Genomic DNA, 11,650 nt, shown 5'->3' with positions numbered 1-11,650 from the left:
GTTTCAGAAACCTTGCTATGCTAAAATTAGTAAAAAAGTCTAGTAGATAACGGTAATAAAGATTAAGCTGAGCCTTACGACATGGCAGCGCCGTGTAGATGCTGTAGTTACGTCACCGAGTTGCGAGTGTTGACTGAAACGTTCTTCCCAACACAGCTCTAATTATAAATGGTTCAAATGGTTCTGAGCACTATGGGACTTAACTTCTGAGGTCATCAGTCCCATAGAACTTAGAACTACTTAAACCTAACTAACCTAAGAACATCACACACATCCATGCCCGAGGCAGGATTCGAACCTGCGACCGTAGCGGTCACGCGGTTCCAAACTGAAGCGCTTAGAACCGCACGGCCACACCGGCCGGCTCTCTAATTATAGAGGCGACACCCACGACGTGTAGTTTTGATTAAATTGTTACAGTAAAATTTCGTTTGTGAAACAAAATTACATAAATTAAAGATAATGTATTTGTTCCCAATTGTGGGAATAAACGGCAAAATTATTGTAAGCATCTTCAAAATACTGTGCGGAGGAGCCCGGCTCGCGCGGTGACGTCACGGCCTCGCTTCCTCCGACAGTCTATTGCCCAGTGCGGAGCAGTGCGCTGTCAGCCCGTGGGACGGACTGGGACTGACTTCAAGGGCTGAGAGCGCAACGCGGCCCGGCGCACTCCGCAGGAGGCCCAGCCCGGCCCGTCGAGGCCCACAAGAAAGACAGGCCGCGGCGCGTACCTCACCAACGTAGTCCTGAACTCGTTCGCTCGCTGAACTCACAAGGGAACCGCCCCATCGCACCCCCCTCAGATTTAGTTATAAGTTGGCACAGTGGATAGGCCTTGAAAAACTGAACACAGATCGATCGAGAAAACAGGAAAAAGTTGTATGGAACTATGAAAAAATAATCAAAATATACAAACTGAGTAGTCCATGCGCAAGATAAGCATTATCAAGGACAGTGTGAGTTCAGGAGCGCCGTGGTCCCGCGGCTAGCGTGACCAGCTGAGGAACGAGAAGTCCTTGGTTCAAGTCTTCCTTCGAGTGAAAAGTTTAACTTTTTATTTCAGTTTATGTGACAAACTCTTATGTTTTAATCATTTTTTTGGGAGTGATTATCACATCCACAAGAAAACCTAAATCGGGCAAAGTAGAGGAATCTTTTTACCCATTCGCCAAGTGTACTAGTTAGGTGGGTCGACAACATATTCCTATCATGTGACGCACATGCTGTCACCAGTGTCGTATAGAATATATCAGACGTGTTTTCCTGTGGAGGAATCGGTTGACCTATGACCTTGCGATCAAATGTTTTCGGTTCCCATTGGAGAGGCACGTCCTTTCGTCAACTAATCGCACGGTTTTGCGATGCGGTCGCAAAACACAGTGAACAGAGACGTCAATGAACGAACGGACAGATCATAACTTCGCGAAAATAAAGAAAGTAAAATTTTCAGTCGTGGGAAGATTTGAACCAAAGATCTCTCGTTCCACAACTGCTCACGCTAACCACGGGACCACGGCGCTCCTAACCTTACCCTGTTCTTAATGTTACCTATCTTGTGCATGGACGACTCAGTTTGTATATTTTGTTTATTTTTTCATAGTTCCACACAACTTCTTCCTGTTTTCTCAATTGATCTGTGTTCAGTTTTTCAAGGCCTATCCACTGTGCTAACTTATCTGAGGGGGGTGCGATGGGGTTGTTCCCTTGTCAGCAGACAAAATGCGTTTCTAAACATGTGAACTCGCACCTGGTCGTGTATGTACTAATAACGAGAAGTGCATCTTCCACTGGAATCCGCTATTATGAAGTCTTCCTGATTAACAGTACTACAGCAAAAATTTAAGACCAATACTCGATATAAATGGTATAACGGCTTGTTTTTAGCATTTAGTCTCTTCTGCTTAACAGTACTCATTACATGCTGGAAGTGGTGCCTTATGCAACTGGCAATCATTTTAGCAGGATTTTATTTTAATGTATGCCAGTACAACCATAACAAATTATAAGTAGGCCCATGGACTTCCCATCATTATAGGACTAATAACAGTAAGATTCCATAATAGCGGATTCCTGTAGAAGATTCAGTTATCGTTTTTACGGACACGCCTAGTTACGAGTTAACAGGTGTAGAAACGTAGTTTGCTGATTTGAGCGAGCGAGCGCAGGACTACATTCGTGACGTACGTCCTGCGGCCTGTCTTTCTCGTAGGCCCCGCGTCCCGTGCGGTGTCCCGTCACCCGCCCGCGAACCTCGTACAGCGCCGCTTCACCATATCAGAGGAAGAATTCATCGCTAGAGGGCGCCCGAGGGAGGCACGGTTTTCTCAACAGTACGATAGCAAGCCTCATATGAGCAGGGAGAATTTGGTAGCGTGGTGTTCGCGTCACAGCAGTTTCGGTGGGCGGGCCGATGAGGCTGTGGTCACCGATATCGATGGATTCCGCCGACGACCGACATCGGCCGAAGACGACCGATGTTTTCAAATCAGTACGCCATAACGTGCGCGGTCACACTGTAGACGATACCATCACCCGAACGTACAGACTTCGGACGATAATCGGTGAAATTCAAATCAGTTTGTTTTCTTGGGTCAAACTGATAGACGTTCTCACCCAAGAAATACGGAGTGTGAGCAACTGATAAATTTAGTCCGAGAAAGAATGATGTTGTGGCATCCTGAGAATGGAAATATCATAATCGGCAAATAGTTCGGAATCTATGGACTGAAATCGCACGTTCACTGGAAACCACAAGTAGGCAAAATCTGTATTGTAAATTTTAGGCGTAAACTATAACGCCAAAAAATAATTTGTTCAGGTTGTAAGGGTAGCGTATCTAATGCTTGTAGTTCCTGCAGTGGATATTCTTTGGATCGCGGTATGTTGGCATGCCTGTCTACAAATTATTATTTACTGCTTACTGGCGTTTAAACGCCAATGAGATAGAGATTCTGTTATATGAAGTGGTTTTGTAAATGTGGTGGGCGGTATGTATTTCCACCTTTCAGTGCTTTAGGTGTTCGGAGTATCTTATGCTTAACCACAGTCTAACATAACAGTCGCGACACTTCGCCTCGATTTTGTTGCCTACCGCGCCAGCAGCGCTCAAAGCGGCCAGTAACTTAAATTGTGAGTTCGGCGCGATCGTGAAAGCGAATAGTGGTTGTTTATTTTGATTTGTACAATGGTTTTTACAAGCGGGAACGTTTGCTGCGGAATAAATTGCAGCAACAACAGGAAGAAGACACCACAGCTGCTTTTTTAGGTTTCCTAAGGATCATGTTACTAAACTGTAACGTCAGGATTCACTTGCAAACTACATGTGTATCAATGATTAATGTTTCGTTTGAGGAGCAGAAAATGGCTAGTTAGCAGCAGACGAGAAGACCTTATGAAAAAACACCGAGTTTACCTGTATAATAATACCAGGTTTTTTTCGCTACATTTCGAACAAAATCAGTTCATGAACGCAGACAATAATAAATTCGTGTGGATTGCAGTACCCACACTGTTTGATACCGCAAATAAGCCACCTCAACTGACCATGAAGAGGAAACTGCAACAAAGATTCGATAATCAATCTAAAGCTGTAAAACAATCCTATGACACAGAAGCAGCAAGTTCAGCTCCCCATGTATCAGTGCCAGATTCGTGTGAATCGTCAACACGGACCTGCTTTGACGATGAAGTGGTTAGATTAAGTGTAGTTATTCGTGTCTTACAAAAGCGTAATGTTTGGTATGTATTTCATTCACTTCTGTTGTTAGTCACTTAGCTTCCTTCGTATGATGACATTATTTTGTTAGCACGTTATTCACTGACAGATTGTTTGAAAATTATTCAAATATTTAGTTTTGCATGAAATGTAATGTAATCAGCTCATTATAATGTTTCCAACATACTTCTCCCACTATTTGGTAGTTGCTTGTCCCACTTAGAATAATATAAAGATGAAGGTCGTACTTATGGCAACAGACGACGGCAATGACAAACACAGAAGGCCTACGGAACGATAAATGAGCTGTCGATCGCTTTTGCATGTAGAGGTACTTGTCTGTGCTTCTTACGTGTGAATCTGTGTGTTTATAATCTTTTGATATCAACGTGATAAGCTGCAGTTGTATCCAACGTCACAATTTTTCTTCACGAACGTGTTGAAGCTTGCCACTCGATTCACGGTTTTTGTCCATACTTGCGCTTATTTTAGAATCATTTTCAGAAACATGTATGCTTTCTGATACTTGCCCTTGGAGGCAAGAACATAACTCAAATATTTCGTAAATTACGTGGGAAATGGATGCAAAACAAACATTATGCTTACGACCCGTCTGACGTTCACCTTACTCGCCGCTTGGAGCGCTCGTGTCGCTCCATTTGTCAAACTGTAACAACTTTACAGCAATGAGTGTCGCCACTGTTGTTAGACTGTGTGCTAAACCTTGTGCACGTCTTTCACACGTATAACAGATGACAATCATTGAATGTTAACTGATGTACCTCTTCACAATAAATACCGCGAAACATAGTGTTTGTAACTTGCTTTTTAAGGCCACCCCAAATCATATAGAGTATGTAACAGATTTCCCCCTTCATCTCATATATTCATAAAATGTGTCTGGTTATTCCGATAACTGAGGACAGAGTACACGGTGCTCGCCTGTTATTTTCGAGACAGGACAGAGGCTTCTTGGAATGCATCTCGTTCTAAGAGCTTAAAATCTGATCTAATTCGTACATAGAATAGATTTTAACCTAACCTAACCTTCTTGACCCCGCTAGAAACTGACGAAGGAGATCGGACGCACTGTGACCACGCTGTCTGGCGATGTTATCGGGCGAACTCTAGCGAAGTGCCGCTGTGAACGCAGCCTAAGAAGTGCGAACAACCATGCAGGTATCCAGATGCCAAAAGCGGCCGATAAGGGACGGCATCGGCCGCCAACGACGATCTTATCGCCCTGCAAATTTCAACGACGGACAGGAAGTGCTACCCAACAGGACAGTATCTATAAAGAGGCTACAGCCAGCGTACGTGACACAAGAAGACGACGGCACACTCAACCGCAGACACTGAACGTGGTGGAAAGGCGTTGACACCCGATAGTGCGATAGTTTTTGAAAACGATGAAAAAGATAATTCACATACGCACCAAGAGGAGGAGGACGAGAAGCCAGTTGATCACGCAGTTTCGGCGCTGGTGGAGATGAGAATGCGGGCAGGGAGGAAAGTTGTACCTCGGCGCCCCTACACCCAGTCAACAGCGACCAAGTGGACAGCAACCAAGACCACGGGCACCGATCGTCGGAGTGGCTACGCATAATGTGAGACCTCGATCATTGACCAGACTTCACAGGTGGGCGTTCTTCCGAGCTGGGCGTCGATTTTATCCTGCGTTTCCAGAGATTCCGTGCGCACCAGGTTTCCAGGAGAAGATTTTATGGCTGGGAAGGGAAAACAGCACCAAGGTTCTGCAGAGAGTAACTTCATGCCCCACATTCAGAAAGGAGGGACTGGAGAGGGGGGGGGGGCGGGGGTTGCTATAGCGACGTATTACAGTGATATGTGGATGGTCGAGAGTCGACAGTAGGCCAGAGACGGTATTGAGGTGGCCAAGGACTGAAAACAGCCAACACACAAAATGCGGTTTCACGAAGGTACGGTAGCATACGTAATATTTTTGTTTCCAGAGCAGAAAGTTCATCAATCGACCTGCCCAAAATTCAAGGAGCGAGCTATTACTAAATCGTATTTTGATTTCCCAACTTGCCATGAACTCCATGAAAACTACTACTTCGGCAGTTCAGAGAACTTCGGAGTATTTTCGCGCGCTACCTGTAAGACAGACCAATAGAGAACCATCGATTCTGGTTTTGTCAATGTAGTGGACCTTAATGCTATCGTATCAGAAAAAGCGTCGGGAGGATGGGTGCCGGAGAGAAGAGGGGCAAGAAAATTGTGACGAAAATTTGGTTCGCGAATACTAAAAGGTTGAGAAACGTTGTTACGGCGAAGTTTCAGGCTATCTGTCGCCTGAAAACTGCCTTAGGTAACACGCTGTAATAAAACGTCGTTCAGCAGACACAAGTGATAGATTCGATCGTCATCGCCAGGTGTTAGGGTGGGCCGCATTTAATAATGCCGTCATTATTACAGCGGTTGTCATCAGCGTCAGGTGCAATCAATACATCTTTGTGCGCGCCGCTCGCTGCCGTTCGCGCTGGTGCAAACGAAATCCGCTAGATGGCAGGACGGGCAAGTGGCCGCGGTGATGCCGCCAGCGTCGTTTCTTCAGTCGGCCGCTCAATGCGAAGCTGTGAAGTGGGAGACGGGGTGTAGGCGCTGTTAAGACAAGCGCAACATGTCGAAACGAGGGCTGCCTCTGGTCCTTGTGGCCTACCTACTTGGCGTTCTTACCACCAGACATGCTGCCGGCTATAAAGTCGAGAAGTATCCTCTCCTAATGCCGAACGTCTCGCCGAAAACGGTAAGTGTACACTACAGTGCTTGTGGTGGGGGAAGTCCGTTGACAGCTGTTTCCCACCTGCCAGGTGGTAAGAGGCGAAGAGGGAGAGTCTATTCGCTTGAGTGCTCTTTCCGGTATTCTGGAACTCAGTGCAGCTAATTGCTAAAATGCAGAATACCGGGAACGCTTACCATATGTCGCCAAAACGAGAGTAACATTTCAGTTCACTCGCCCTTGTGTTTTTGAAGCGATACAGTAAATGACTGGAACTAAATCATACATTCGTCACTGCGCTAGTGGAACACATGCAGGTCATCATTGCTGTTATCTCGTACGTGTTGGCACAAAGATTCAAGTGTGGAGCATTGGCGTTTGAGACTCATGTTGTTACTCCACTTTTCAAAGTTGAGAAATTGATAGCTGGAATTTTCGAAATCTGCCACTTCCAAGAACTACTCGTCTCGTTGCAGGATTAGACTGCAAAGACCATTGGAACTTTATAGTGGTGTGCTTGCTGACAACGCTCCTATCTCTGCGCGCGGAACTGGAAGCCTTTCACTAATGACATAATTGCAACAGACTTCTGCTGTCGGCATGGAGCTATACTTTGAGAGTCTGTCCAACATTCAGCTAGATGCCTGAATGTGAGTGTGAACAAACAGTTCAAACCCGTTAATTCATCGGTCCGCGGAGGAAAACACAGTTTATTTAACAGACCTTTTCTCGTGGCACAACTAATGTTCGGCCGCTAAATGTTCCCAACCACCAACACGCCGTTAACTCATTTGTCGTCTTCAGTCTGGTAGTTGCTATCACTTGGTGAGTGTAGAAAACTTCTTCGGGTGCTATGTTCACGTTTGACACAGAAGTACACACAGATGTAGATGTAACTGTTGAAGAGTTAGGTCAAAATGTTTTCTCAAAAATGGCTCAAATGGCTCTGAGCACTATGGGACTTAACATCTGAGGTCATCAGTCCCCTAGAACTTAGAACTACTTAAACCTAACTAACCTAAGGACATCACACACATCCATACCCGAGGCAGGATTCGAACCTGAGACCGTAGCGGTCGCGCGGTTCCAGACTGTAGCGCCTAGAACCGCTCGGCCACATCTGCCGGCAAAATGTTTTCACCCAACTCCAGATGTATCAGATACCGTACTGGGTGGTCAGTGGTTAAGGCATGAAGCGCTTATTTCATATCTCTCTTCAGCCATTCTCATTAGTTTTCGTTGTCTCTCGAAATCAGTATAGGTGAACGGCGGGATGATTCCTTTAAATAGGACCAAACCGTTTTCCCGCCCTATCCGCTATGATAAACATGATGCTGATAGGAGGCTGAACTGTGTATCTTCCTTCCCTTAAGGGGAGTTGGAATGCCCTATCTCGCCAATGTTAAATTTGCTAACTTTGTGTACCTTTTTCTTTGGAACTATTATCTTCAGAACTTTGAAATTCTGGCAGAGGTTTTCAGCATATATTGTGAGCCCACTGAACTAGAACCAATGTTTTCTTTTTGTTGGTATAGTATTTATGAATTTTTTACCATTAAGCCATTTTTTATTGGAAAAAGTATAACATAAACTTCCCTAGTTCAGAGAATAAGCCAGTTCTTGTCATGATTCTAGTTCAGTGGCCTCTTTGAACTGTTTTGCAGCATTTCTGAAAATTTGAATGTTGTTGGTTGAGTGGTTTATGAGATAAAGGTACATGTAACACTAAAAATGTCAAATGCCAGAAAATGCGATTAAAGTAATTTATTATGAAAATTCACAAATACCTTTTATTCTATTATCAAAAGTGTCCAGCAGAGTAATCAGGGTCATCTTCTAGTTCTTCTTCTTCACCTAGAAGCTTTCTTCTCCTTGCTGCCCTTGCTTTTTTTGTATTAAATTCAGCTGCATACTGAGCCTTCCTTACTCGCACGCTGTCCAGAAGCTGAAGACCTCTGATGGTGTTGATACCAGGAGCAATGCCGAGCCTTGCCATGACCTTTAGCCTACCCATATGACCATCATTGAATGAAATAACAGCATCACTGACTCCCCATTTCAATGTTTTTATCCCAACAAATACATTCTTAGGTACACGAGTCCAAATGAGGTTGTTGAACGACTCGTTTTGATTCTGGGTACAACCATGAAGACATTTTCGCAGAAGATCAGGATGCCCCAAGTCTCTATATATTGGTTTAATTACTTCCATAACAGCCAATGGAATATAATTTTTATGGTGATAAGGATCCCCAGTAGCTTGAGATTTTCTATAATTGCACCATGACTGAGGACCATCTGGACAAGCAAAATGTTGAGGATTATCATCAGTTGATGATCGATGTAAATATGTGGCCCATACAGCTTGTCTCATTTCCTGCAAATTATTTGCATTATTTCTTATTGCCATACCATAGTATTGTTGTAATTCATTTATAATTTTATCTGACAGGCGACCTCTAATGGTTTTACCATCTGACAAAATTTTGTCCTTCAGATTCTGTTTCAGTTTCCTTAGACGAGTGCCCATTCGTTTCTGAACATGACCGACACATTCTAGTTTAGTTATTGTCTTATTGACATATGGCATGGATTCTGTAACACTTTTGTATGCCTTGGAGTCCCCATCTCCAAGGAATTTTGTGTAAAATACTCCCCGTTCTTTTTCTGATCTGCTAAACATTTTCACAGCAGCGGCAGCCTCCATGCCTCCACTCGTACCTTCATAATTCTTGCTACATATGTGAGCTGCTTCTATCTTACCAGATGCACAATGGTAACAATGTTTAGTGAGCACTTCATAGTCCAAAACTTTACCGCTGTCCACACTAGTAACAGTAGCAACAGCATTTTTGGATGTGTGACCCCTTTTCTGCCAGGTTCCATCAAAAGCAACAGGGATATCTGGGTTTCCTTCATTTATATATTTTGCTTCACTGGCAGCAGCTTTCATTGATAAATCTGCTACAGACTGAACAGCATCTCCTATCACTTCAGTGTAATTGTCAATTTTAGCAGGTGGAGGTGGAAGATTCATTATGGCACAAAATGTTTGAGCAGCAGTATGTCCTTTACCAATTGCTCTCATTGCATACATTAGCCTGATATTACTCTCAAACAAATTGCTACTGCATGTTTTAGAGCTCCAAAAACAGGTCTCATTTTCACAACTGGCACAAACTATAGCAATTTTGCAGGAAAGTCCTATAGATTTTGTTATGTTCATATCAAAAGAACCTCCACAAAGATTACAACACAAACATTTCTTCATAAACTCAGTAAAAACAGGAAAGTCGACTAAAACATATTGTTCATTAGAAGCTTCATCTGTAATTTCACTTGCACAGTTTGATAACTTCTTTTTTGATGCACTGGTGGGCGTGTCTCCTTCACACATCTCAGCTGTACAAACGTCAGAACTTTCACCAGCATCAACAGGTGCTGAAGCAGAATCACTTGAACAAACGTTATTTGTAAATCTATTACCGCGAAACTTTCGCTTTTTAAATAATGATGCACTCCTAGGCATCGTAGAAACTACGCACTCACCACTGAAAGTCAAAACAAGACAGATAACAAACTCCAAATGAGCGACAAACTAAACTCGAGGCTCAAAACAAACACTCACAGATCAAAAACTGAACAATAAACACAGCTAGTCGTAAAAACAATGGTACCTATGGAAGGATCAAAGATTCTACAACTGAAGAGTGAAATCCACAGCCTTCTATATGTAATGTTTTCGGAAATGCGAAGATTTAAATGTGTACAAATCACAAGATGGGTAACTTTGCTGGGCGCACATGTAATTTTGAAAAATTAAATAAAAATACTTCCAATTGGAATTTCTTAACAAATTTTGCACCATTTTAAGCAGAAAATTTCAAATTAAGTTATAAGGTTAAAAACTGAAAATGTGAATTTTTTCCATTTTCCGGCATTCCAACTCCCCTTAACGAAAGTAACTGCCGTGCTCGGTTTCTAGACGCCGACAAACAGCCCATTATTGTGTTTAGTGAAGTCATATAGACGAAGTCTCCATTGTCTGACTTTGTCCTTTCAAAGTACCACTGTCCATATGGTACCGCTGCAGCTACAACTGAAAGCAAATTCCGAGCAACATACATTCTTGAGACATTTTGCAGGAGTCAACGGTAACTTCCAAAGACCAAAGTTCACAATAACATGTGTTTCGATAATCTGAAACTCAAGCGCAGCTTCCAACATATGGTAGTAGAGCAGACTAAGATTCCTGTGCTATTTCACGAGGCACAATTAAATGAAAAAGTGAAATGTATATTTTTATCACCGATTTAATATAAATCACAATTTTGCTACAGATTCGAACAGTACTACCACGCAGTGGACGATCACAGTTAACAGAGGTCTTTAGAACTGCCAGTTGGCATTATTCAGCTGCAGAGGTCTTCGCTAGTGAAGGAAGCCGCCTAGGGTGCATATTCATCCTCAAAAAATTTTCTGCATAGCAACTTCGATTGCTGTTGAAATTCAGTTTTGTGTTAATTTGCATGTAGACTAATCATATGTTACTTAGTTTTTTCGTTTCGGTGTCCATTTCAAACTACTGTTTTCGTACCTATGAAAGGCATTCTTTGTCGCTTTACGAACCGGAGAGACTGAGGATATGGAGCTGCTGTTTCTTCTCGGCACCCATATGAATTGCGGCGCCTATGTTCTGTGTTAAGGGAACTTGCAAAACAGGGGAAGCGCTTTACCATCTGAGCTATCCGAGCACAACTAACGGAACAGTTGAAAGCTCAATCTACCAATAATCTACATATATACTCCACTAGCCACCAAGCGGTGTGTGGCGGAGGGCACAATTCGCGCCAGTCATATTTCCCCCCCTCTGTTCCACTCGCGGATCGCGCGAGGGAAAAACGGCTATCTGAACGCCTCAGTACGAGATATAATTTCCCTTATCTTTGAATAGTGATCATCGCGCGATTTGAAAGTTGGTGGTCATCCTCGGCGAAGATCGCATTTCGGAATTTAGTGAGCAGCCCCTTCCGTTTAGCGCGCCGTCTATCTGCAAGTGTGTCCCACTTCAAACTTTCTATGAGATTTGTAACGCTCTCGCGATGGCTGAATGTACCAGTCACGAATCTTGCCGCTCTTCTTTGGACCTTCTCAATCTCTTGAATCAGACCCAACTGATAAGGTTCCATACA

At 43.5% G+C, this 11,650-nt stretch overlaps 1 protein-coding gene across 1 annotated transcript in view; it reads left to right on the top strand.

The window, feature by feature from the left end:
• The first annotated feature begins 6,305 nt into the window (after positions 1–6,305).
• LOC126190643 (peptidylglycine alpha-hydroxylating monooxygenase) overlaps positions 6,306–11,650 on the top strand; it is a 224,852-nt gene continuing 219,507 nt past the window's right edge. Inside the window, exon 1 of the mRNA XM_049931063.1 lies at positions 6,306–6,485. Coding sequence (XP_049787020.1) covers positions 6,360–6,485 — 126 coding nt within the window. The 5' untranslated portion in view covers positions 6,306–6,359. The remainder of the gene's footprint in view (positions 6,486–11,650) is intronic.

This window comes from Schistocerca cancellata, chromosome 6, assembly GCF_023864275.1.
Source record: "Schistocerca cancellata isolate TAMUIC-IGC-003103 chromosome 6, iqSchCanc2.1, whole genome shotgun sequence".
Taxonomy (NCBI): domain Eukaryota; kingdom Metazoa; phylum Arthropoda; class Insecta; order Orthoptera; family Acrididae; genus Schistocerca; species Schistocerca cancellata.
Note: the sequence above shows the minus strand (reverse complement) of the source record. Positions and strands in the feature narration are given on the sequence as shown.